The 26,788-nt window shown below is 43.6% G+C and overlaps 2 protein-coding genes across 7 annotated transcripts in view; one reads left to right on the top strand and one right to left on the bottom strand.

The window, feature by feature from the left end:
- Positions 1-20,875, bottom strand: part of ZFYVE26 (zinc finger FYVE-type containing 26) — a 50,990-nt gene extending 30,115 nt beyond the window's left edge. For 2 of the 3 annotated variants that reach the window (XM_075425649.1, XM_075425647.1), the window contains exons 1-17: positions 20,671-20,875; positions 20,222-20,434; positions 18,660-18,738; positions 17,748-17,837; positions 15,270-15,822; positions 13,799-13,929; positions 11,956-12,120; positions 10,757-10,845; positions 10,305-10,465; positions 6,932-7,114; positions 5,689-6,342; positions 4,235-4,324; positions 3,444-3,512; positions 2,659-2,810; positions 1,038-1,236; positions 455-718; positions 153-272 (exon numbers count right to left, since the gene is read on the bottom strand). In XM_075425649.1, the coding sequence (XP_075281764.1) occupies positions 153-272; positions 455-718; positions 1,038-1,236; positions 2,659-2,810; positions 3,444-3,512; positions 4,235-4,324; positions 5,689-6,342; positions 6,932-7,114; positions 10,305-10,465; positions 10,757-10,845; positions 11,956-12,120; positions 13,799-13,929; positions 15,270-15,822; positions 17,748-17,837; positions 18,660-18,738; positions 20,222-20,412 (3,190 nt within the window). In that variant the 5' untranslated portion in view covers positions 20,413-20,434; positions 20,671-20,875. The remainder of the gene's footprint in view (positions 1-152; positions 273-454; positions 719-1,037; positions 1,237-2,658; positions 2,811-3,443; positions 3,513-4,234; positions 4,325-5,688; positions 6,343-6,931; positions 7,115-10,304; positions 10,466-10,756; positions 10,846-11,955; positions 12,121-13,798; positions 13,930-15,269; positions 15,823-17,747; positions 17,838-18,659; positions 18,739-20,221; positions 20,435-20,670) is intronic. The other variant, XM_075425648.1, reaches the window with a different exon arrangement.
- A 192-nt stretch (positions 20,876-21,067) lies between these two features.
- On the top strand, positions 21,068-26,187 carry LOC104326947 (galectin-related protein A). Of its 4 annotated transcripts, none has more exons than XM_075426068.1 (5): positions 21,068-21,304; positions 23,667-23,755; positions 24,357-24,531; positions 24,899-25,083; positions 25,606-26,187. In XM_075426068.1, exons 2-4 carry the CDS (start codon positions 23,712-23,714, stop codon positions 25,040-25,042), a joined length of 363 nt encoding a protein of 120 aa, XP_075282183.1. In that variant the 5' UTR covers positions 21,068-21,304; positions 23,667-23,711; the 3' UTR covers positions 25,043-25,083; positions 25,606-26,187. The 4 variants fall into 4 exon arrangements, 3 of the variants coding, with proteins under 3 accessions (XP_075282183.1, XP_075282181.1, XP_075282182.1); XR_012764519.1 differs by lacking the exon at positions 21,068-21,304 and adding an exon at positions 21,321-21,596 and having other exon boundaries at positions 24,899-25,233; XM_075426066.1 differs by lacking the exon at positions 21,068-21,304 and adding an exon at positions 21,321-21,596.
- The last annotated feature ends 601 nt before the right edge of the window (positions 26,188-26,788 follow it).

Below are 26,788 nucleotides of genomic sequence, written 5' to 3' on the forward strand. Positions count from 1 at the left end.
TATTCAGAACTGAGCTTGGGTCCCCACCCCTAGTCATCTTTGTTGTAAACACTAAGCTAAAAAATGGAAAGTTCAAATTTCCATTGCAACCAAAGGCAATAATTTGATTTAAGCACATTTCAAGAGAAAATCTTCTCAGCAAAGTGTACTACCTGGCTTGGATTGTCCTGGTGATGCACAGGAACAGTTGAGAATTTTACTTATTTGTTGGAGAACTGCTGGGAAACCCTTTAAACCCTCACAGTGCAGCAAAACATAGTCAGATCGGTGGCCTGGAAAAGTCATTGTGCAAAGATGGACAAAATAAAAGTTAGAAGTGGAAAGAGGAGAAACTAACATGAAAGTACAAAACAAGACTTCATCAAGACTCAGGTGTCAGTACATACAACACAGCATAGAGAGGCTTTTTCTGCTCCCATGCCCATGTTGATAAACACAAAAATCAAAAGCCTACCCCGAATTTCAAGGCTGTTGTACAGTCTTCTTTCTGCTGTTTCCAAAAGCTGTTTGCATGTCTTCCAAAGATGGCACTGAGTACAAGCTAGGTCAAATGCCGCCATTGCTGAAGGACTGAGGTCCTCAAGGACTTCCCAGAGAGGATCAGTATGCTCCAGCTGGATGTTGCTGATCCAGAAGTTTTCTTGGAGAGTAGGGGCAAGAGTTCCAGAAGTTGCAAGCAATTTATCAGTAACATCCGAGATGGAGTAAAATACCATACCTACATGCATCAGCAAAACACACAATTACTAACTAAACAGCATATTTATCTCAGATCCTGTCATGGATAATTATTCACTAATCCTTTAGGAAAATAATTCAACAGGTGGCCTGTTTCATGGAGCAATTACTGCAGAATAAAGCTCATCAGGCATCAAAAGCAAATTTCAGCATTCTTAGTCTCTTTTTAAGTCAAAGAACCACCATTTACTCATCTGAACAATTGTTGCACTCATGATGACAGTATTCAAACTGCTTTCTCCTGTTTTCCACTTCTCCCTCACCTTTTACGAGAAGAACTCAAAAAACCCAGTCCTTACCAGCTGCTGCGGCATTCCCAATAGCTTGCAGTGTCGAACGGCCACTGCCAGATTTCCTGATGCCTCCAGTGCCATCTGATGCTTGATTCTCAATATTGTGCTCCACTCTTGCCATTTCTCGTACTGCCTCTTGGTAGCGCTCCATGAAAACCAACTCACCGTAGCAAGGTGAAGTATCCAGATTAAACATCAAAGCCACCTTCCAAAAATAACAACAGATACAATTACAGAGGATGTCAAAATTGTTTTTCAAAGGTCAAAGAGTTTGGGGGCTTTTTAGAGGAGATGAGGGAACAAATTAAAACAGGTATTTTAACTGAAAAACAACCCCACAGACAGAGAAGACTGAAATAGTGGGGGTTTTTTTAAGAGAGTTTCAAGTCTCTGAAAAACAGGACCTTAGAGACATTTTTCAACTATTTTTTATAAAGCTCAGCTATTATTGGCTGCAAGACCAGAGTTGAACTAATTTTCGTAAATACACCTTTCAGAACTATAGAACGGTTCGGGTTGGAAGGGACCTTGAAGATCACCTCGTTCCGACCTCCCTGCCATGGGCAGGGACACCTTCCACTAGACCAGGCTGGATCAGAGACAAAAGAATGACTCTTCGCGATTTCAATACACTACGTAAAGAGTCAAATCTATCAAGTTGGGCCTCCAAAGTAAATTATTTGAAACAAATTACTACCAGCAAGGAACACCTTCTAAAAATTTAAACACAAAGTAGATAAGCACAGCTGTGCAAGTTCCTGTTATCAAATCAAAACCAGAACCCAAACCAAGCTGGAATTCTTTATCATCAGCGATACTGAAATTCAAAGTAAAATAAAACAAAATGCTTCTTTTAGCCTTGTAAGCAGGGAAAAGATGAAGTGGCATGTCTGACATCAAACAGAGCTAATAAGTTGTGCAGTAACCTGCTGCTAATGCAATGCTTAAATGATATTAACTGCTTCGATATTGTTATCTGAAATTCGGCCAGGTCACTGTTTCTTGCAGAGGATCCAATCACTGATGTGCCTCAAGATGTTTTTTCACAGCATCAGCCCAAAGGCCACACAGAGAAAGGTATGCACAGCTGTGAGGGAGAAAAAGAACTGCAAGTGTGCAGACTGTCAATTTCAAGTCTTTCTGCCCATTTTCAATACCATGAATTTAGCCTGGAAACACAACTCCTTCAAATTATTCCGCTTTGGGTAATTTTGGCCAAGCTTACAAATGGCAGAGCATGATGGTTTTGATTCACTGACTAAAGTAAGCAGTTCAGATGCTGCTTCCTCATGAGGCTTCACATGGGCTCTTTGTGTTCCATTCAGCTGAAACACTAAGTTTGGCCAGCTTTCCTCAAACATTTTCACACTTTGAGAACTCAGGTTTAGAGAAAGCATTTTTATGTAACAAGGAAGAAAAACCGCAGCATCCTTGGGATGTTGATTTGGAATAAGTTTGTTCCTTTCTATTCCTTCTACTTCTGAAGTGACCCTTTCACTTGGAATGCAAACACTTCAGCCCTAGGCCTGCTAATGCAGAAAACAGTGGGAATTTCATCAGCTATCACAATCAAACGTCAATACCGAATTACATTTTTAACTGCACAGAATACATGCAACTCACTTACCTGATGGGCTTCTACGAAGTTTCCTCTCAAAACACAAGAAACTAAAAGCGATTCTGGTGGGGAAAGCATCATAGGAATGAGGGGGTTTTGCCGATGTGGCCTCATCCTGCTTTCCAAATCACTTGAGCCAGACACATTACTGGTACTTCCCTCTGCAAGACAACAGAATTATCAGCATACTATCACGGAAAAAATATTTCACCAGATAACAGCCAACTATCAGGTAACAGTACTTCACATATTTAACACAAAAACATAGAAGCAGAGTCCCAAGGAAGTTTTACAGTAAAAAAGTCAACATAAACATCTTGTTAAAAATTTCCGTAATATTTCACTACTGGGTCTGAACTTTCAGTTTGGATCTCATCCAAATGTAACACTGTTTAGTGGCTACATAATATGGATGCAATGCTAGGGCACTGGTTCAATATGGATAAAGGGAGAAGTCTTAAGTATTGGACTTATTAAATCATTTAGCATGCTAACCATGTTTAGGTTACATGACTACCAGTCTGTTAGGTGTTTTCATAGTTTGCATGTCACTACATTGCATACTGTTTCCTGCAAGACAAAAACAGCAAGAAAAACCTAATTTTCTTATTTCAGATGAAGAGATATATACTATTCTAATTAGAAAAAAGTCAGCCAAAAATGAGAGCTCTGAGAAGTGAAAAGTTCTAATTCTGTCCTGCACAGAACAGTAATTCACATTAATTAGTCAAGTAAATATGAAATCATCAGGCACACTGACAAGACAAAGAAATACTACTTTTGTAGCTTAATACCTGAGGTACTGGTGCTTAGCTCGCTACTTGTACGTTCTAACGATGGACTGGAAGCTCCCTCTTTCCCATCTAAAATGGAAACAAATCAAAACCAGCACATTAAATGCACTTTTTCTAGGCAAGGTAATTAAAACTTACTGCAAATAACACACCAGGCAACCACAAGAGATCTTCAAGAGTATCGCACAAATAAGCCATCACTAATGCCTATGATATATGCAAAACCTGCTGATTTGAATAAAATGCTAGGCAAAAGACTATGTTGGGGTGGCCCATCAGTGACTCACAACAGATACTTTAGAGCTTCTTATTTTGGAACATCCCACTCCAGAACCAGATGTACCTTTTAAAGGCTAAATAGAAAAGGATGAGGAACTAAATTTTCTCCTAGGACTGCCAGTTTAGGCCACAAATTCCTGCAAATTTACATCCTAGATACTATTGTGATAGGAATGAAAATATACCAGTCATTGGATATAGTGGAGAAGGGGAACAATTGGTACTGTAGTTGCCAAGTTCTCCCCTGCCCCAAATCAGACTATGTATGAAAGAAGTTATTTTCTTACCTGAATTTAAAACTAATTATCCTTCAGTCGTGCAGGTCAGCTTTAGGAAAACAACCTCAATCCAAGTAGAACTGGATTAGGACATTTCAAACCAGTTAGAAAACTAAAGGAAATAAATTTAGTTCCCTACTCCTAGTCTATTAAATCTAATTGCATCCAGCTATAAGCTCAGCAAAATTATGCACGTTTCAGAGATGTCTTCTCCAAGTCACTTTTTCAACCCACCTGCCTTGTACCTTTGAGATCTACTTCGTTTCTTAAAGCTGGAGCACCTGATTAAAGAGCAGTATCTCCTGGAAGTTGCGAGCTGATGTTCTGCGAAACATTTAAGCAAAAACATTATGAAATTGCTGGACAGGCCACAGTTATTTGCCTGCCTTAAAGAATCTATCAGCACATCTACACAGGTGGAGCTATGATGCCAAATCTCCAAAGGAAACGCAGCTGATCTCAGCTAAGAACTCTTCTGCAGTAAAGTCAGCAGCACCTTGAAGTGATTTTGATGCAATTCAGCTGGTTTTTTCACATCCACATTTAATGTTGCTTAAAATGCACTATACCTTCTACACACCCCTGATGACTTCTCAGGGTCTTTTCCAACCTAAATGATTCTATGATTCAAACTACACAGTAAGATAGGTAGAGTCCAAGTACATACACAGCTAGAAACAAGGCAAAAGTAATAAAAATTAAAATAGTAAAGGAGGGAGTTTGATTTGTCATTAAGATTTTGTTGAAACAACTGGGTTCTTCAGTAATGCACAGCAGTATGAACCCCAACTCAGTCAACAATTCTGGAAGTGAGTCAGTAATGGGGGCTCCAGCCCTTGAGACAGAAAATCCAAGAGATACGCAGTGTCAAGAAAAGCCAGCCACCTTTCTGTGAAAGATGTTCCCTGAACAGTTGTCTTCACTTATGAGAAGTCAGGACTCAAAAGTACAGAATCCCACAGGAAGCTGCTGCCTGTCCAACAGAAACTCCAAGGGCTGCCTATTCAAATGTAAGTCCCACCACATCCCCTCCTTTACAAGGGGAGACCTGAGAAAGAGCTGAACACGTTTGGAAACTTCAAACATTTAAGGTCCATACTGCCCAGTCTTTCCTGGAACATGGGCTTTGCGTGGTCTGAGAATCACAATAAGCCACATCATGATACAAGCAGAAATACGACAGCAGCAGGGCTAACAAGTTATAGGATATGAAGAAGGGTGGAAATAGGTTCCCGAGTGTGTTGTTCTAGCTACTCCTGAGAGGTGGTCTGCCTCCCAGAATAATCCAGCTTCCTCCGATACACATCCGTAACATGTTTCCAGACCAGGATAAAGCAACACTCTGTCCAGGAACGAGCTGAGTCTACCAGGCTCGCACTGGATCACACACCACCACGTCCCTTCATATCACTGCACTGTCAACATAATTTGTGACGAAGGGGTTGGAGAAAGACAGGCGAACTGAAGCAGGGTGTCCACAAAGGGGAGAAAAAAAAGAAAAAGAAAACCTAAACTTTCTGATTAGAATAAAGATCACTACTACTGGAGAATAGTGCGAGAACCAGGTGATCCCCAACTAGGTCACTCTCCTAATATCTGCCAAAATGTGCTCCCTCAGTAAGATGCTCAGGGAAGTTAGTCTTGAGACCACTGCTGATATATCAGAAAGTGCCAAATACAAAGCCTACCTGCATTTCTGTTACTCATCACCACCTTGTATCGCCAGTGAGCTTCAGAAAGGTATTTGGAAAACTGTAACACACGACTTCCAAAGGCATCTCTGCTTCCAGAAAGATTCAAGCACTCAGCAAGCTCCAGCTCTTCACGAAGCACGTTACTAGAGTCCCATGGGAGTGAACTCTGAATTTCTTCCAGATGGCTGAGAAGCAATGTGAGGAAGGCATCCATGGCCACATCATCCACTAAAAACCCAGTAACACCACTAGTGAAGTGTTTCAGATCCAGGCAGCTCAGCCTAGAGGTTTCATAGGTTTTGCCACCTAACATAGAGTCATGAAGATCTTGGGTATCCGTGTGAACTGTCTGAGCAGCCAGCAGATGCCTCTCTAACTTCTTTTCAGCCTCTTTTAGGTGCTGTGGACTCTCCGAGGTGGAAGACCGCCGACTAGCACTGCCTTCTACACTCATAGTAGTACTCTTTTTGTCAAGATCATCATCCTCTGCATAGTCCTCAGGTAGAAGAGTCTCAGTATGCAGGTCACTGTAGGAAACAAAAAGCAAGGAGAAGATGTTCTCCAAAACCTCCAGGCGCAGAGGAGCAGGAATGCTCCTTAAGAAATGCTGACACTTCACAAGGTACTGAAGAAATACTGAAGAGCAATCTGAATAATTAAAAACAAAAATAAAGAACATTTACAACATTTTCCAGGAGTTCCTTCCTCCAACTTTTGCCCTTTAAGAAAATCCTAGAAAAAGGAACTGTCCCAGAGGCTCAGAGCCAATCATTCTTCCATAAATCAAGTAAATACATCTCCAACATTTTACATTTAAAAAGGTAGCACATTTTCTCCCTCTCAATAATGCAATGTTGTGCAACAATGTGCAAACTCAGACTACACCCATTATAGCCATTAAATCAGTTTTAGCTCTGGGAAATCCTGAACTCTTACAAAAGCATTCCTGCCACTACCACCCTATATCTAATATCATCTTCTTTTTGCAGTATATTTTTAATACAATTACTTTAAATGTTTTAGAACAAGGCAGGTAGCTTATTCATGTCTATTATTACTAACGGCAACAACACCTTAAAGAAATGCCATTGTACTTGTTTGCAAAGCATTCATAGCCCACTGAATGAAAACACTGTATGTACATAGGGTGCAATATTATCCCAATACTAAGTGATAATTCAGACCCCAGGAAATGGAGAAGCACAAGTTACTGAATCCAAGAAAGGAGGGCAATCACCTGCTGGTTCTCCAAAATTTGCGTCTTCAGCAATGTCACGAAGAAGGCTGCGTACGCAATCTTTGCACTTGGAAAGCTTATGTGAATTCACACAGAGAGCATAGATAGCATACTTCATGGCACAAAATGCTTGAAAGAGTGCCAGATTGCGTTGCTGACTCAGGGTGTTTGGGAGTGCTGCTGCTGTGGAGGGAAACAAGGGGGTGAGGGGGTACGAGGTAGATGAGAAAAGTTAATTTTCTCCTGCAGTTCCCACGCTGTCATATTTATCCAGTCTTTCTTCCCCAGTGTCACCTCTACCCCAGCTTTGCTCTACCTCACTGTTACTTCACAACAATTGGAAAAAAAAAAACAACCCACAACAGATGGGCACAGAAAAGTCAGGTCTGGATCCCCTTCTGAAAAGGAGATTTTCTGTGAATTTGTGTTACAGGACCTGGCTACAGCACAGAATGATCAAAATCTGCTCATGACAAGTCTCATAAGAGGTACATGCTTAAGATACACTGCTGCATTTACTGCAGGGACAGATCCTGTCTAGTTCCAGCATCTTAGAATTTTTTGTTCTATCACACAGTAGATAAGCAGGGAGACAGTGTAGACTGGCTATGATCGTAGTGAGATTAGAATACCACCACCTCTACAGATTTGTGCTAATAAACTGATATCACAGTTGATTCTATCCACAATGGCTGGCCATATAGATCATATACAATCTGCAATTGATTAAAGAAAACGTACAATCCCACAGTTTCCTTCACATATTTATGATAAAGGCAACTTAGAGAAGTACTACACTCACTGCTTCCCTCTTTTGCCTTTTTATGAGGAAAGGAAGCGTCACATGCCAGAGACATGGTCTCTTGGTGCAATAGAACACCAAAGCTGCAAACTATGTAAAAGTCGCATCATCATTCCCCTCACCCAAGAACACAACACAGAGTCATATATTCTGTCATACTGGGTTTAGATGAATTACCCAACTACTGCACAAAGGTTAAAAAACAAAAAACAACAACAAAAAAACCCAAACCCCGGACAGTGTTAAATTAGTACTTGAATCCACTACATTCTTGTACACGGGGTAGATTGTCCCTCTGCCTATTGTCAGGCAGGGAAGCATTAGCAAAGTTTTTTTTTCAAACAAAGCACTGGTTTGATGTACTGATAATGTCCCCATCCAAACTCTGGGACTGCACAGCATTACCTAGAAAGTGTTACAACACTGTCCTCCACCAGGCTTGAGCACAACTTCAAGGCAAAGCAGCCTAAACTCTTCTGAAAACTACAGAGCAGCCAAGGCAAAAGCCTGGAGAGTACAAACAGTTTGAAACCACTTATTCCCTATCACTGCAATTCTAAACAGTGGTAGTGGTGGAAGGTATAATGTAGACAGCAGACAGAACTGAGGAAATACCCAAGTATGAATCCTTTGCAGAACCCACAGAAATGCTACAATTCACCAGCAGCTCTGAACTAATAGGCAGCACCCAAAAAGCTCTCAATACCACTGTCTTAAGAGGACTTCAGGCAGGTGAAGCCAGAGATCAGATAAATACAGTCCTCCAAAAAAGAGAAATCGCTAGCTGGAGATACTACAAGATACACATGGAAGTGTAATACACTTTTGCCTCCCATGCAGAAAGACTTGGATGCAGTGAATCTGTGCCAGTATCTGGTTTAAACCAACCCTTTTCCTTGTACCAATACTGACAAACTGCCCTTTAACTACAAGCACTTGTTTTTCCTACATCAGAAATACTAACACCTTATACTTGAACTCTGTAACTCATGATGAAATTTCTGCCCATCATTTCTTTTGTTAGTGTGACTGACCAAAGCTAGTGTTATGGACTGATCTGAAGGGTGCCTGAACACAACTGTCAACCAGTACCACCACTGGTACTGCAGCTGACAGATGCATGTCAGAAAGGAGAGGAAGAAGGGGAAGTATGTGGGGTGAGGGGAGAAAAAGGCCTGTTAACACTACCAAGTCAGACAAATTCAAACTTCTTGACTCCTCTCCTCCCTTTAAGTTCCAACATCGATTATTTTAAAGGAGGTTCTATTAAACTGTGTTTATAGAATTATCTGAATTTTACACTAATCACCGAGCTCAAAAGAAAGGGAGGACTTGTCTTCCATTAACTAGTTCTGTAAACTAAGGTGATCTGAAAAAAGAAGAGAAACCACAGCTAGAGTTCTTTTGTTAGTCATGCAGCTCCCAGAAGATATGACGGGTCTGCCTCTTCCTGTTTTTGAAAGGTTTTGACAGATTTTAGGCAGAAAAGAATTAAAATCTAAGACATGATTTAAAAAACCAACATCAGCAACAACAAAACTATTTCAAAAAGCAGGACACTGAAACTGGAGATCTATAAAGAGTCTGAATCCCTGTGTCTTACAAGACTATTCAAGACAACTGTCACGATAATTTTAACAACAAAACCTAAAAGATAGGACTGGAAATCAACATCTTAACGATATAATACTGGAAGGAGAGAAAACTGCTTCCCCCTAGGCAATCTGGAAAATCTGTGCCAGATCCATCACCAAGAGCTCTCCATGCAACTCAGGTTGAAATTACACATGTACAAATTCCCATTCATAGAAAGAATAAGGCACAAAAAATTGCAGCTTCTTAGGTACACTCAGGAATACTGAGCTTCTGTATCGTTATCATGAGGGCCTATCAGAAAATAGCAGCTGAACCTGGACACAGGCTGCAATCAAAAGAGCATACGAGAGAGCAACTTCTAAGTGAACATGGTCAGTAATTTCAGGTATTTTAGGCACCAAACTGGAACACGTGAAGATGAGAGGCAAGAGTGATGTAAACACAGCCTGTAGGTAAGCCTTACTGATTTTAATATGAAGTAGATTTAGTAAGCCTTCGTATTAGAAGTAAAAAAAAAATTGTATCTTTCAAAAAATAAGATGTTATAAGATATTGTCACTTTCACCTGGATTTGTGCTTTGATTTAAATTTAAGTCCACAGATGGCTGAAATCAAAAACACACACTTACTTTTCAAGCTAAGGGTATTATACTGTATATAAGTTACAACGAGCAGCACATTATGAGCACGTGCATAGTCTTGTTAACATTTTGGAAAAGCTCTTTCAGAGATCTGTCCCTGTGAAATCAAAGAGATCTCTCACATCCTCTTGTAAGACAATTTACTTCCCAAAAAGGATTCTAAAATAATCTCCACAGGCTCTCTAGTTTTCCTACGCAAAACAGCTGATAAGCATCATCTTCCTTATTTACAGAAGTAGGTCAGAAAACCCAGATTGTTCCTGGCAGAAATACTGAGCAGCACATACTCGATGGATCAGGGTTTTTCTGTGTTCTCACAACCCTACACATTTACCCTGCATCTGTTGGTCTCCAGCAGGAACTTTCTGAAGAAGTTCAATAACATCGTCTTCATTCAGTGCCAGAAGATTAGTGAGATGATGAAGAGAGTACACTGCAGTGTGGCAATCTAGACTGTGCAAGTGTTGCAAAAGAACATTCCTTGGAATCGTAATACTGCAAAAGAGAACAAAGAAAGACGTGGCACAAACAGATTTAGGTCTCTCAGTCATGTTTAAAGATGTATCTCCCACACTAATTCTGATTCAACCAAACTACTGCAGATACAAAGAAAAACAAATAGCGTAACTAATGCCCATGAAGCAATTTTGAGAGCTTGTGATACACAGTCACTTGGAGATGATTAGCCAAGATTCACATAAAGGAACACAGATTCTATTTGCATACATAAATTGACTAATAGGTAGATTTGGTAACACAGTTTGGAAAAAGTCCGGATTATTTTACCTGTTTTGTTGTATGCACCATTCAAGAACTTCCACCTGAGCCCAAAGCCCATCACAGAAATCTTTCAGTACTGAATCATTGCACAGACCCTAAATGGACAAACAGATAAAAGGATTCCTTTACAACAAATCCTCCAGCCAGCAGAACCAAGCCTGTGCCGCATATGGGATGACTCCTTTATCCAGATGGTAACTTTCAAGTACAGAAAATTCCCAGTTTTATTACAAAGCCAGCAAGGAAGGACTATTCCGAAGGAGCATTAAAATCAGCCAGCCTCCACTCAACACACCTACAGACCATGGAAAGATGGCTACATCCCTTTTCAACAGTAGCTTTCAAAAAGCAAATTAATGCTTCTTAATAACAGTCTAAGACACTAACCTCTAGAACTAACCATATACTAGAACAGATGATATACTGGGTAGCAGTTATTCTCCTCTTCCATATGCTTTTGTACTACTGATGCCCATCTGCTAAAATCAAATCTAAAACTTTCACTTTGCAGAGGCTACTGAACAGACCTTCAGTCTATTACCGACAGATGGTAACTCCCTTCAGGCAATACCAGCCTAGATCTGCCCCAACCATCCAGCAGCACAAGGTTCCCTGTCTTCAGACCTCTGGCATTCAAGCTGCCTGTCTGCAGGCAGACATCATCTGAACTGCGACTACATCCTCAGAGTCAGAACGCTCTCTCTTCTTCAAAGATTAAGACTCCCCCCAAACAAGGTAGATCTTTTAGTCACAGCTCTTGTCGTTTATCATTTTATTTCAAGAATGGGTATGGGAAGTTTCCAAGCTGCTCTGGTTAGTTGTGACCAGAATTAGTCACTATCCAGGGATGACTCACTGGATGAAATGACACCAACCAAATGTCCCCCAGCTCTTTTCAAAACTAATCAACAACCGTTGCTGTCTTTCTCTCTCTTCAGTTAACAGCAAAGGCTGAAGAGCTTATGCAAGAGAAACTTTCAGAATCTCCTCGGCAATCATACTCCCTTCACAGCTGAGGAGTAAGAAGAAAGGCAAGTGTCCAGTAATGTTACCTACACACAACGGTAACAGCTTTTTAAATTCCATTTGGAGAAAGATTAACATTCTCACTGGAAACTCCGTTTATATTTATTTTTATTTTTGCAAACAAATCACATTATCTGGACTCAGACTGGGGTACTGCCACTTGCTTTCTGCTAATTTACCTGAGTTTTGTGAAGAGTCCACAGCAACGCTTTTGCTGATTCCAAGCTTTGACAATGAGGCCATCCCAGCAATACCAAGAGGCGGCTAAGGGGGTTGAATTCTCTCCTCAATAAGCTGTTCAGGCTTGAGTAGTCATCTCTTTTCAATAAAGTTAGTGCAGTCACCTAGAAAAAAATAAGGAAGAAGTATTTATCTTTCCAAATTGCAGAGACCCATGACACCTGGCAGGTTATGTAAGCAAGTAGCTATTTTCATACCAGCTTTGCTAAAATAGTCATGTTCTGCATCTGGAATGTCCCTAAACTTACATTTTCCAAGCCACAAGGTTACTCCTCAGCAAAACTGTGATGACAAAAAAAACATCATTTCAAATGCTTACTACAGAGCCAACTCACACTCCTTCACTACATTATCTTTATGTTCTTTCTATTGATTACGCCTCATCAAGGGCATTACAGAATCACAGAATCACAGAATCACAGAATAGTAGGGGTTGGAAGGGACCTCTGTGGGTCATCTAGTCCAACCCCCCCGCCGAAGCAGGGTCACCTACAGCAGGCTGCACAGGACCTTGTCCAGGCGGGTCTTGAATATCTCCAGAGAAGGAGACTCCACAACCTCCCTGGGCAGCCTGTTCCAGTGCTCCGTCACCCTCAGAGAGAAGAAGTTCCTCCTCATGTTCAGACGGAACTTCCTGTGCCTCAGTTTGTGCCCATTACCCCTTGTCCTGTCACTGGGCACCACTGAAAAGAGCTTGGCCCCATCCTCCTGACACCCACCCTGCAGATATTTGTAGGCATTTATAAGGTCCCCTCGCAGCCTTCTCTTCTTCAGGCTGAACAAGCCCAGTTCCCTCAACCTCTCCTCGTAGTGGAGATGCTCCAGTCCCCTCACCATCCTTGTAGCCCTCCGCTGGACTCTCTCCAGTAGCTCTTCATCCTTCTTGAACTGGGGAGCCCAGAACTGGACACAGTACTCCAGATAAGGCCTCACCAGGGTAGTGTAGAGGGGAAGGAGAACCTCCCTTGTCCTGCTGGCCACACTCTTCTTGATGCACCCCAGGATCCCATTGGCCTTCTTGGCAGCCAGGGCACACTGCTGGCTCATAGTTAACCTGTCGTCCACCAGGACACCCAGGTCCCTTTCCGCAGAGCTGCTCTCCAGCAGGTCCACCCCAAGCCTGTACTGGTGCATGAGGTTGTTCCTCCCCAGGTGCAGGACCCTGCACTTGCCCTTGTTGAACCTCATCAGGTTCCTCTCTGCCCAGCTCTCCAGCCTATCCAGGTCACGCTGAATGGCAGCACAGCCTTCCGGTGTATCTACCACACCTCCCAGTTTGGTGTCGTCAGCAAACTTGCTGAGGGTACATTCTAACTCTTCATCCAGGTCGTTGATGAAGAAACTGTAATGATCACATTATTTAGAAGTGGAAATCTGTTCAACCTTAAAAACTCGCACTTTAACAGTGACCACCTACCTGTATTCTATTTCTTCTATCTGTGTAAATACATTCAAATCATTTAATTCATACCAGAGTATTTTTCACCAGGTCTTCAAGCTCTTTAAAACATAGATTTTACTGTGCAAACTACTCTTACTGCCCCTAATCTTCAGTCTGCACGCATATGAGCTTTTCCAAAAATCTCACTGAATGTTCCGAGTTCATCACACACCTGAAAGTAGTGGAGTTATAGGAACAAGGAGGTAACTGATGATAAGTCATGACCCCTAGTAAACACTATTCAAATACTAAATGCTTCTGTGCACTGCCAAGATATGTTCAATACAGGGACTGACTTTAGCCACCATCAGGTTTCCCTCTTGAAGATTTTATGGCCATACCAGAATCTGTTCCAGAAAGTGCTTGCTGCTGTTCAAGCAGTAGAAATAGGCTGTCTTCCAATAAGGAGCCTCTCTGGGATCTGAGAACAAACCCATCATGGTTTGCTCTGTATCCAGCTGCTCAGATGAACCTAAAACAGGTCACAAGAAGATTACCTTCCAGTACAGAGGGGTACCATTGAAAGAAACATAGTTGCTGTTAATTTAAACCAAGAAACACTCAATGTTTCCTCAAATACTAACAAGCTGTTATGTGTTAAGACTCTCAGATATCGTTGCTGGATAACAAGAAAGCCAAGCAGAGAAATTGATAAAACATAAACAGGTCAGAAAGGAAACCAGGACACTGTCTGGACAGTTGTTAACATAGCGAGAGCCTGTTCAGCACACAGGTTGTTCACATTAGCTTAGGTCACACTGCTTTTCCTGCTCTAGTCATACGCATCTTATCTCTATGTTGCACAAATTCTCACTTGTGCTCTGAGACACTGTGCTGCTTTGCAGAACCTTAGCAAAGACTTGTCCAGCACAGGAACATGTCAGATCTGTGCAAAGTGAGAACTACTCCCAGTGAGCGTGAAGGTATATCCGTATCTCCATTTCTCTTCCCCCAGGCGGAAGCACTAACTGTAGTTATCAGAAATGCCAGTCTGCCACACCACACCAGGCTGAACTTCCCTTCAGCAATCCCTGTGAGCAAAGGGAGGACAGAGGATACAAACCCCACTGACTTACACCTCAGTGTACAGAGGAGGGCAAAAGAAGGTAGGCCTTCTAGCTTTTCCCTCCTCACATGCTCCTGCCACTTTCCCAGTAACAGCATGGGCACCACTTGTCATTCAGCTTCAACTGAGATCCTCAACTAAATGCACCACCCACAGGGAGCTAGACAGAAGCTGTGAAGTTATAGCCAGTACATAAACTACAGTTGGGCTCCGGCAAGCAAGTAATCAAACTGCAACTTCTTTCCAGGTGGGATATTGGCCCACTTCACATCTCTTTCCACTTTTCTAGAAGCTTTCTTTTCCAATATTAAGGGGTTTGAACATTTTGGGATTACTGAGGTAGCTGAACTGTTACTGGCCTGAAATGGAACATCTTTCAAAACAGATGACCCCTAGTTGGAGCTGAACTAATAAAAACCTTATACATGTACAGAGCACCAATTTTCTAGTTACAAGCAAGATCTTCAGCAGGAGAAATGCTGCGTTGATTAAAATAGAGCACAAGGTACGGCAAAGCAAGTGCTCACAAAAGACGGCAACACAGACTGCAGAAACGCAGCAAGAGCCCTTGGGTTCCTATGCCAACTGCTTGCTTTAAGTCATCTTAGCATCATCTCTTACAAGACTCCATGACTTGTTAAGGCACCTTAACAAGAATGCTGCCTGACCTCTTGACAATTTGCCTGTTTAATGCCTCGATGGCTTTGTTAAACAAAAATGAAAATAAAGCAAAAAGTGAAACAAACCTTTTCGTATTGATTTTGATACCAGAAATTTTTCTCTTGTTCTTTCTATGAAAACACTGCTATACAGGCTTAACAGGGCATGGCTCTGTTTCCTCAGCATACAGCTTAGTAGCTCCTCCTCCCTCAGTGGGCTTCCCTCAGCCCAGCATACATCCAAAAGCTCGCCGAATAGGTGCCGTACTTCATCTGCCTGATGCTCCACCTCAAAAGTCACTATACTAAGAGCAGCATAAATTGTATCTGCTAGTTCTCTTTGATCTAGTTCTGCTGAAATCTCAGAACTGCACTGAAGCCTCTGCAGAGATTTCAAGGAGTCACGAAGAAATTCAATGAAGATGTTTTGTAGAGAGCAGTATAGCTGAAGTGAGAAGTTGTGTGTGCCTTGTTCCTCCTGGAAAAAAGCCAGCAGGGCTCTTGCCCTCTGGGGAGCCCGCAGCAAAAGCTTCCGGAGAGCTGAAATGACATCCAAACTGAATCGGTGAGAACAGCCATCTCTTCTTTTACTGTCTGTGATGTGTTTGTTCTGGGTGCACTCAAACGCTTCAAACAGTTCCTGGTAGGGAAATAATAAGAGTAAGCCTTCCAGACTTCATTTAAAATATAAAATAAATTATTTAAAAAACAGGAGAATCTTGAAAGCAAGAAGATAAATCAATCTGGAAACACTGGATTACCTAGGAAATCAATTAATAATGGTCCACCTTGTCCAATATCCTTCCTAGAAGAGTGGATATGCCTGAACATGTTACTAAACATGTAGAATCCTGTAATACACAACTACACTATAAGGGCCATGTACTCATACGCAAGTTACTTTAGTTCACAGGCAGCTCCTAGGGGATGGCTGAACCACTACCGTATTCTACCTCCTTGCAATATATTGATGTGACTGTATCTTCAGAAGTCAGTAAGAGCATGACGGTTAGCGTTCAGTCTTTTTTTTTAATCCTGCTTTTCCAGATTCATACCATCTGTATACCAACTGCAACATCCTCATCAACACTAATTTTTCAAACTTGGTCAAAATGGGCCAACAGATTCAGCAGCCACTTCACAGACTTCTTTCTTAAGTAACAATAATTTTTCTTGCTAACAGAAGCAAACCTACAATTCCAGAACTAGGAAGGGGAAAACAAACAAACAAAATCCCAATTAGCTCTCCCAGTAATGGGTAGGAAAGTAAGGGACAACCCAGTTAATATCAGTTAAGCAGCACTTGCAGCCCTTCTGGAACTCTGAGTGCTCTGCTTGGCTGGAAGGGACAGCTCAGGGAATATGCAGGGGAGAGTGGTTGGTGTGCACAGAAATAAGCATATTAGAAGACAAGTCCGCAACACCCTTTTCTTTATTTGCTAGATCAAAACATGACTCTACCTAGTAACATGCCTCTGACAGTAATTGTGGAAAAAATATCAGGCTGCTGAAATTCCTTTTTCTGTGCAACGCTGCAGACAATGGTGGAATCTTTCATGACCTTGGAGGTTAGATGGTAACATACGGAGACTCCATTAGTCATTAACAGACTTCAAGCAGATTTATTTTAAGCAACTTCTTTTAGTCAAGTTTACACTGCTTACTTTCATCCTGTAATTGCTAATTCTGTAGCCTTAGAGAAATATTGAACACCTTCTCCTTATTCATATTTAAAAGCTGCAAATAGCCTCTGAATACATTAAGTTTTCAAGTTCCTCTTAAAAAAAGGCAAACAGAAAAAAATCTGTTAAGAGTTAGAACCTATAGAACTAGAAACAACACCTGAGGACATTCCACACACCATGTCAGGTCTAATTCGGTTGTAACCACCACTGAATTAGGACAGTTCTACAGTTAGTAACTCTTCTGATTGTATGCTCTATACTTGCTTTTGATACTAATCCATCTTCGCTTATGTCCATGTATTTCTCAAATAAATCAGTCTGCATGTATTAATTAATAATGGAAAAACGTGTCCTGGACCTCAGACCACACATCATACCAATTACCAAATCATGTCAGTAGAAACACTACAGCACCCAAAAACTTCCAGGAAGGGGGCAAAGGGGTGCAGAGGAGATGAAAATTAAGATCTGAGGAGGAAGAAAAAGAAAAGAGACATACTTTTAAAATGTGCTTGCAGACTATGGTTTATTTTGGCTCACAGTGGATTTTAGCTTTATGATTACTAAAGATGTCTATAGATGTAAGACTGTGGCAAGCAGCTGCAGTCAGGACTGAAGTGTGTTAGGAAGACCATGTAGAAAAGCTTGTTCCTTGCCTGCCTACAGCCTCCTCTCTAGATAGAGAAATCACTTTCAGGCACACTGGATTAACTTCAGAAACAGATCTGAATTACATTCACTTTTTCAGTTGCCTAGAAGATTAATAATGCATTAGCATCTCAGGCAGTCAAGTTAGCAAGAAGCATTAACTTTGACCCCAAAACTTGATAAAGTTGGACATTCTGCATGACTAACAAGTAGGGCATTCTAAGTAGCTCACCTTTAGGACTTCCTCAGAGACATCTTTCTGTAGTTCTTCCAAGAACAATAAAAATTCAGTTTCTCTCTGAAGAACAACTGGAACAGTTTTCTGAAACAATACAAGAGAATGGGAAGTTAGCCAGTAAAACTTATAACTTATTTACATTATCATATAAACCTAATCTTAGCTATTTCATTAACATTTTGAGGCAGACTGAAATATCTCTCTGAAGATACCTAAATCTCAATTAAAGGCTATACCACAATTAGGTTCTGCTCCCGCAGCAGTGGATTCCATTTATCTATACATTTGGAAACAGAGACAAATGTCACTATCAGGTATTATAATCCCATCAATTAGAGACAGCTTTCCTCAGAAGGTAAAAAAAAGTAAGTCTAAGTAGTGACAAGAACAAATGAATTTTAAAAAATTTTGCCAGTGTACTGACAAAAAGAAAAAAAAAAGGAAAAAAGACTAGTTTCCCCTTTACTCATGGAACATATTGCACCTGTCTGTCTGAAAAGACCAATACAGCAAGCACATCCCTCACCATCTAAAGCTTAGGAAGAATTGTCCGATACCTGAGCTGTTTCATCTTTAATGTAAGAAAGGTGCTATACAAATGCAGAAGCTGATAAATTCATGGTTTCCATTTACAGAAACACTCAATGCTAAAAAGCCAACTTCTGTTACCTAAACAAAAAAGAAATCCCAATTCTTCTCTGCAGTGTGGAGAAGATTAACAGTTTTTTTTCTTGACAAGTGTGTTAAAAGCAACGCACCTCTCCGGCTACCTTGAGAACTTAATTCCATGAAATGTGGGAACATCTATGATTTAAATAAGCAACTGGGCAGACACTTTGCACTTGGAAGTCAGCTAGAAGTCAGAGCTATAAGTTGCACCTAGAAGTCAGCTAGATGCTTCTGTACCTGATTCCTGGCAAGCCATTTTTCCAACACAAGAAGCCAAAGCCATGCAGTTTTCCAAGGGCTGGAATTCTGTCCCCATCTACAAAAGCAATAAGCACATACACTGGATTATACAAGGTTGTTCCCATCTCTAAGACTGAAGAAAACACCCTCAGAGGTAATTCTGATTTTTATCTCTTTGTGTAAGATAAAACCAACGAGGACTAAATAGCTGAAGATGAGTCAGACAGGAAGAGAATGCAGAGAAACCAGAATATTGGTACTACTTACACATTAACTCCAGGATTTCTGCTGTGCAAATAACTGCTTTTAGATCTGCCAAATACCAACACTACGGCCATAGTTCTTTGCTTCAAAACAATGAAATTTATTTCTGGTCTAAAGTTCATTCTGTATCGCCCTCTTTGAGCACTTCAGCAGATTTCTTTAAAATCTGACCTCTTGCCAAACACTGCTATTTCCTGCTATGTCTAGTTCTACCCCCAAAAAAATGAAACTAAGTTTTAGGTCACAGCAGCACAAGTGCAGCTCTATGTCCAAACTAGAAGTGATGTACTAATTAAACAGAGAATACTTCTAATTTCCATCAGCTTTTCATGTGCTCCAGTACTTACACACACATTCCAAAACCAAACATATGTCAGGGAACGTATTCAGGACTGTCAAAGAGACTAGCAAAAGGAAAAAGCACATGATAGTTTATTGGCCTTTAAACATCTCGGCACTGCTAACTAAAGCCTTTAGATGCGATAACCCAACTATCAAAAAGATCAAAAATGCTTCTGTCTCACATAGCTGTTAGCAATATTCATCCAACCATGTCCACATCTTCCTCCAGACTCCTTTAACTGCTGTCAGTGTAAACTGTTTCTCAGAACCTTTACCAAAATGTTACACAAATTTTAATGTGAAGTAGTATGGTCATCTGCTTGCGGAGGAGGAATACCAACATTCCCTGAAGTGCTAGAAGTCACCCTTCATCTGCACCTGTCTGAAAAGCATAGATCAAAACGGACTAGGATTGAGTAAAAGCAATGCCATTTCAAAATCCAGTGCGAGAGAAATAAGAAATCAATAGTGTAATCTCAATTTTTTAGAGTTTACATTTTTGGAAATTGTAAGGTCTTTCAAGAGCTGGAAACAACAGAACATTTTAAATAACTACAGCGCTGATCTTGGCGGTTCCACTTCTAAATTAACCAAAGCTCAGTGTCAAGGGAACGTAATTTCAGGAGATGTCCCTTCTCCTTCTTATCCTTCAGTAAAATCTAACAAAATCAGTTCTGAAATGCTTCCAAATAGTTTTAAGGTTGTATCAATCACCACGTCAACTACATAAATGAACACAGCTCATTATCCCAGTGGGCTGGGTGGCCTGCTAAGTGCCTGGGCAGTGATGTCAACATGCAGATAACAGCACATCTAGACACATCCAAGACACCTCAGCACCGAAGCAAGCACTATATCCCAGATTGTACCCATCTCCCACGGTCACCCCTAAATTAACTGCTCCTCCTCATTTCACACTCCAGCCCACCGAGCCAAAACAGCATCTCGCTCACCTCACCCCCGCGGGACAAGCTACCAGAGCCTGAAGAATCGCTTCCACCTTCTCGGGGCCATCCCCGCGCCACTGGCTCAGCTGGGGCACACAGGCCTGCGCAAGCTCCCAGTCTCCACGCCGCACGCACTCGCAGAAAAACTCGAAGAGCCGCTCCAGAGAGACCGCTTCTTCGTTTCCGAAAGAATGCATCTCCCCGGGACGAGCAGGAGACCTGGGGCAGGGCGACACGGGCGAAGCACGGGCCGTAAGGGAGCGCGGGGGCACCGCGCCCACCGCACGCTGCTTCTCGGCGCCGACAGCGCGGCCCGGGCAGGGCCAGGAGGAGAGCGGGGATGGGGGGGGAGACGACACTGCCTTCGGGGGCCCCGCCCGCGGCCTCGCCCGCCTCCGCAAGGTCCGGCCCGGCTCGGCGGCCCCCGGGGCCCGTCCCAGCGCGGCTCGCATTACCTGGCGGGGCAGGAGGCGACCACCCCGGTGGCGCTGCGCTCTACTGCACCGCCCCAGCAACTCCACCTCTCGCCGCCGCCATCTTGGGTGCCGCCTCAGCTGACCGCGCGGCCGGGCAGGCACGCGAGCTGACACCCGCCCATTGGCCGAGCTGGGGCAGAATGTAAATAAACCGCCATTTTTCTTCGGGGCGCCCGACGCCGCCTCAGGAACCCGGGCAGCGTAAGCCCCGCCCTCCCCTCTGACCACGCCCATTCCCGGCCACCTGCGCGGCCCGCTGTTACCACTTGCCAGCCCCGCCCCATACTCGGGCCTCTCTCGGTGCTGATTGGCTTCTGTGAGAAGCCCCGCCCCCTGCCGCGCAGTGGGACCGACCCGCTACGGCGGCGTTCGGCGGGGGACTGCGGTGCGGTCACCTGTCTGTTCCTGTGAGGGGAGGAGTCGGTGCGCGTGCTGCGGTGTGCACGGAGAGAGGGGTGCATACATACGTGTGTGTCTGCCCCTTGTGTACGCGTGTAACCCTGTGTGCGCGCGCCCTGCTCCGTGGCTCTGTGGGGGGATGCAGGTGTTGCACGTACTCCCCCTGTGAGAGAGGACAGAAAAGGCAGCAACGCAAATAAACGACGTGTTGCCTGTAGGTGTTACACGGTACAGAGCGCTGCGCACAGACACACGCTTCTAAATCGTGCCATCAACCCCGCGGGTACAGGTACAGCCGCGGGCTGCCGGGCGCTGCCGTGCCCGCCCGGCCTCCCGCCGCGCCGTGACTCAGCTGCTCGGCTGGGTGGCGGCCGGCCAGTGTTCGGCCGAGATAAGGCCCCCCCCCCGGCATCCTCCCTTTATTCCGGGCTTTTTGTTCGCCTCACTTGGCGGCGGGGGCAAGTGTCAGAGGCAGCGCGGTGATGACAGAGGAGAGGCGTCCCAAAGTAAGTGGGCGAGCGAGTCCCCGGGGGTCCCGGAGGGGAGATGCGGAAGGGGGGCTGTGTCCGTGCGCACCTGCTGGGACCCGCCAATGAGCCACGTGAGGGGCTGCAGGAGCGAAAGCCGGGGCCTCCTATGGCACCCTGAGCACCCCTCAGCCGTCCCCTCAACCCAGCGTCGGCGGGGAAATGGTGCCAGGGTAGCCGTGCCTCCAAACGCGCTTCAGCCGGGCTGGACGAGCTGCACGGGTTGAAGCCGCAGGCTCGCCTCGTCCTTCGATCCGCTCGCTGCTGGTTCCCTGTGCCTTTAGCGATGGTGCTTACTGCGGCGCAGCTCCACGCAAGCAGTTTCTGAACGCACACTTCCAGTTTGGGTGTCTTGTCTGTGGTGTGGGCAAGGAAGGCGCTTCAGTGGGATGCAGGACCCGTATGACGATGAAGTTCATTTAGTTCGGGATCTTTTATCCTTATTACCCACTCTCTAATTGCTTTATTCAGTTTAAAGTATCTCCTCACAGTCAGACTCCTCACTTGAGGACTGCTCCCTCACGAAAAATGTCTCAGGTGGTTGATGCTTTTCTCCTGTTATAAAGTTCAAAACATACCTGCTGGAGTCCCCTGGCCACTTCTGCAAGGGTAAATGTACTTCACTAACAACCAGCAGTAGTGCTGACTTTTTGGAAGGTATTTTTTAATTCATTTCTTCCAGTATTGGCCTTGTTAGGAATTAGAGGTTTATGAATATATTTGTGAAGCTGTAAAGGTGGCTGGATGTAAATAGCAAGGTGGGAAAATAAATTAAGGTCATCTTAGCAGGAGGTATAACTAGTATACTGAAATTAGGAAACAGAGCATGGGCAAACATTTTTTGTCTGGAGTTTGTGTTTCCGTTAAGCAAGCTGGCATTCAGTAATTTGAAAATCTAATATTGGCTGCATTTTCCAAAATTTAAAAATACTTATGAAATACCCATAGCAACTTACACTTGAATGGAAGCCCACTTGCTGTGAACAGAAGTCTGTGGGTTTCCATGCTGATATAGTGCTTCTCATAGTTAAAATACTAAATGATGCATATATTGTGCACGTCTTCTAGCAAAAAATGTCTGAATTTTTACCATGGAACACTGGAACGATAAAGCGCCTTTTATCTAAAATAGGGTCTGCTGTGCATTACCTTGGAGTATTATCAGTGTTATACAAATTGCTATTAACGCTTCGTATTTTATAGCAGCTTCTTTCTAAGTGAATCTGCGTAGGGGGTGATTACGTGCTACAGTGTAGTACACTGGCACTCACGTTTTAAAGCCATTTCTGAAAATGAAGTATCAAAGCGTCCCTATCACTTGTGTCCAAGCTCACACTTTTATTTTTCCACGTCAACCATCGCCTGTATTGGTGTCTCCACCGACTGTCAAAGCTGTTAGAGAATTACTTGGGGCAAGTAAACGCAGCTCTGATCTTTGCGTGGGGTTTGCAACTACAGGTCTCTGTGAATGGGACAGTAGATCCACCAAGAAGCCATTTTGTGGCTCTGAAAAAGATCTGGGGACAGCTGTGGCTGGGACCAGCTGTGAGGACACGGTCACGTTTCTACCTACGCTGGCTTTGTGCTCTTGTAGCGGGTGACAGAGGCTCCCTGGCCCAGCGTAAAGCCTACTGGCATCGAGTGAGCCCACTGGAACCTGTTAACGAATTAAAGCTGGCAGAGCAAGTTCACACAGAGCCTGTGCTCCGCGTCACGCTGCCGTGAAGCTTCTGATCTGCTGCGACCAGACTTACCATGTCGTTAGATCGCAGCCGCCGTCGCGTCTCAGGCCTGTCAGCTGTCCAGGTCCCGCCACCCGTGAGCCCTGTGGGTCACCGCAGCCTCGGTGCTGGCGGTGCCGGCTCCGGTCACTCTCCCCAGATACCGCAACTGACCGAGTTTGTACCAAATGCGCAAGGAGTGTTGTAGGCCAGAAGTATTTTTAAGTTCTTTTGTGTATGTACAGACAAAATCAAGCTGTATGGGGTGGCCGGAGCAGCTGTACCCGCGGCATAACCCACGGCAGCACATTTTGACTGTTCCCTGCAGGTGGAGCAGTACGTTGGTGAAATTAAAGGTGGCCTGAGACCAGCCATGAAGCTCACGGTCATCGGGGTGGTGCACTCCAACCCCAAGAGGTAGGTGGAGCGGCTGGCTGGGGCTTCCCCTGCCACACGTGCTCTACCCGTCTTCTGAATTCAAACAATTTCTTGAGGGTCTGTGCTCTTCAGGAGGAAGAAAGTAATATGGATTCATAATTTACAGCTCTATTTCATTTTCCTGCTCTTAGATTGGGATTAAAAGGCTGAGAAATAATTCGTTGTTTGGACCCCTGGCTGCCCTGTCAGCCTTTTCTACTCCTTGCCACCAACAGTGCTGGCATTACACTTTATTGCATCTACAGTGATCAACTGCAATGCAATCAACACTGGTGAAGAGTTTTCCATAGCCTCTTTTACGATACACACTGGAATTGGCTGACCCACAAATGTGCTGGATTCCAGTCACAAGAAAGAGACCAAAGTCGCTAGCATCCTACTGGAAACCGGAGGAGAGACGGTGACCAGCCTGTTCTCATCCGTCCCTGCAGCTTTGAAGCCCCTGCACAGTCCCTGTAGGAGCCCCGTGTGTCAGTCTGACAAGAAATCAATAGCTGTCTTGAGTCTTTATAGGCTTCTGGTGTGCTCACCAGGTCCTTTCACATTTCTGAAAGTCCCAGTCATTTAACTGTTTTTTCAGCTTTTCAGTGACTCTGCTCTGTGATCCAGTGGATGCAAACAAAGATGTTGGGCTGTTATTTACAGTTAACTTTGGTGACAAATCCGTCACCCGAAATGCACGAATCGCTGGGAAATGGGGAAGAGAAGAGAAGACTATTCCCTACTTCCCATTTACAGCAGGTGACACATTTAAGGTAATTTTCTGGTACTATGATTAGGGGGGAGAAAAGGGGGGGAGAAAGGCTGAAGGCTATGTATACGACCACAGATAGCTAACTGTTGAAACTGAGAGGTTAACTAGTCTAGTATGGCACAGAGAGGAATGGTTCAAGCCCTGATGGGAGAGATCCACTCCCTTCTCTAGTCTTAGTGAGAGAACTCACTATAAGGAGTTTTACAGTATTGTCTCAGCAGAAAGTAGGCTATTTATTAGAGGCATTTCAGAGGAACCGGTAGACTTTGTGCTTCTTTATCCCTGTCACATGGGGTTCTAAGTCCATCCTGGTGAAAACAGCGCTGCTGCTTGTCTCTGACACCACCCCTTGTCCTTTTCCTTTGCAGATGGAACTCTTATGTGAACACCAGCAAATACGAGTCTTGCTTGATGGACGGCAGCTCTGTGACTTCACTCACCGCATTCAGCCCTTGAACTTGGTGAAAGCTTTGCAGATCACAGGGGACATCCAGCTTACCAAAGTGGCTTGAAAAAAAGGAGACTACAGTATCACCAGAGGACAGAGGCAAATGTACTTTCTCCTGTCTGAGAAACATTTTATCTTTTTCTCCTGGCTGATTCTGGAGAGTGGGATTGGTATCTTTTTCATTTGCTGATGTGTTTGAAACATACACTGTTTTTCCATACACACTCAGCGATTGCAGAGCTACAGTTTGTCCAGGTGAATCATATGGCCTTTGCTGAGATACTCTCTTGGCCTCCCAAACTGTGAGATTTGTGATGCTGTGCAGTGTCGCACATCCTCATGGGCCCCAAGCCCCCAGGCATGCCAGCTGGTAGAGGCCAGTCCTCTGCGGTGGGGTGGCTGCTACCCTTGTGACGGGACCTGGGCAGTGTGCAGGTGGTGAGACTGAGAAAAGAGAAGCAGAAGATTTCCTTGTAAGGGAACAAGGGAGTCTGGTGGGCCCCAGCAAGGCTCATGTTATCAGGAGGGAATTGCGTTTCCTGGAAGCTCTGCTCAGTCAGCACAAAGCTATTTGTGCTTTGAAGTGCAGAACAGTAAGTGCCTTACCACCATCCCTGTCTCTTGCAGGTGGCGTTCTTGTGAACGGAAAGGTTTCAACAGCTGTGGACTTCAGAGTCTTCTCTGGACCAGCCCTAGGAAATGGTATCTGTAGCTGAAATGGCATTGCTCGTTCTTGTATCTAATTAAAACTGTGTCTTTGCTGGCAAACTTTTTTACCAGCTTTGTTAAATATTTGAATGTGCAAGTGTTGTGCTATTATTTCATTGCTGTAGATTTAGAAAAAAGTCCTAAATACATGGCTATTCTAATACATATATAAGCATATATCACAGCTGCTGCTTTTGGCTTTGTTATGATTGGTTGGTTATAACACAGGATGAAGGGGAAAGTCTCTTGATGAAGAGACTATTTTTTCACTTCATAACTTGGAGAACAAAAAATCTGCAAAGAGATGGTTCTGTGGATAGAGGGCTGTGAAATTCCTCTGTGGCTTCAGGGAAGATACATAGCATGCTGTGTTCAGAGGGCTTTTAGAGGCTCTGCAGGGTTAGACTCTAAGATGCATGTGCTCAGATAACACGAGGAATTTTGTGAAAATAGTACATCAGCAGGCTGGTCGGGTGTTTTAATAATTTCATACATTCCATTCTACCTTCTGGTGTGTGGAGAATGTCTCCGTTTATAAATCTAAATTTACAGTGTATGAAACCATTATTTTCATGTACTCAAACTGTTCTCTGAGAAAAAGCATGTCTAAGGAGCACAGGAGATTCAAATGCACTGAACTATTTTTATATTTAATGATGTCAAAGTCAGGTTTACTAGACAAATAATGGAAAATTGAATGGCTTAAAATAGAAAAAGCAGTAGTCAGAACTGGTGTTAGAGTTCTCAGTCCCAGTGGTGCTCCATCAGGAGGAAAAGTCTTGCTTTTATGACTGAAGGATTTCTTCCAATATATTCAGCACCAGCAATTGTCTGGAATGACTGTCGCTGGTCTGATTCAGTACTCAGGATCTTGTACTGCTATGGGTCATTACCAGCACAAGAGTAATCTGTATACTGGAGAGGAGGATCCTTTGGTCTTTTCCAGCCTAACAGAGAACCAAATGGTAGAGCAGATGGGTGGACAAACAGACCCCTGGTTTGTTTCCTATTAGTGGTTATCCTGGCAGCTGTATTGTGGCTTAGCACAAGACTCACGCGATATACCAAGAAAGGCAGCCTCAGAAATCAGGACATTTCATGA

Source organism: Opisthocomus hoazin, chromosome 7 (genome assembly GCF_030867145.1).
Source record: "Opisthocomus hoazin isolate bOpiHoa1 chromosome 7, bOpiHoa1.hap1, whole genome shotgun sequence".
NCBI classification, from domain to species: domain Eukaryota; kingdom Metazoa; phylum Chordata; class Aves; order Opisthocomiformes; family Opisthocomidae; genus Opisthocomus; species Opisthocomus hoazin.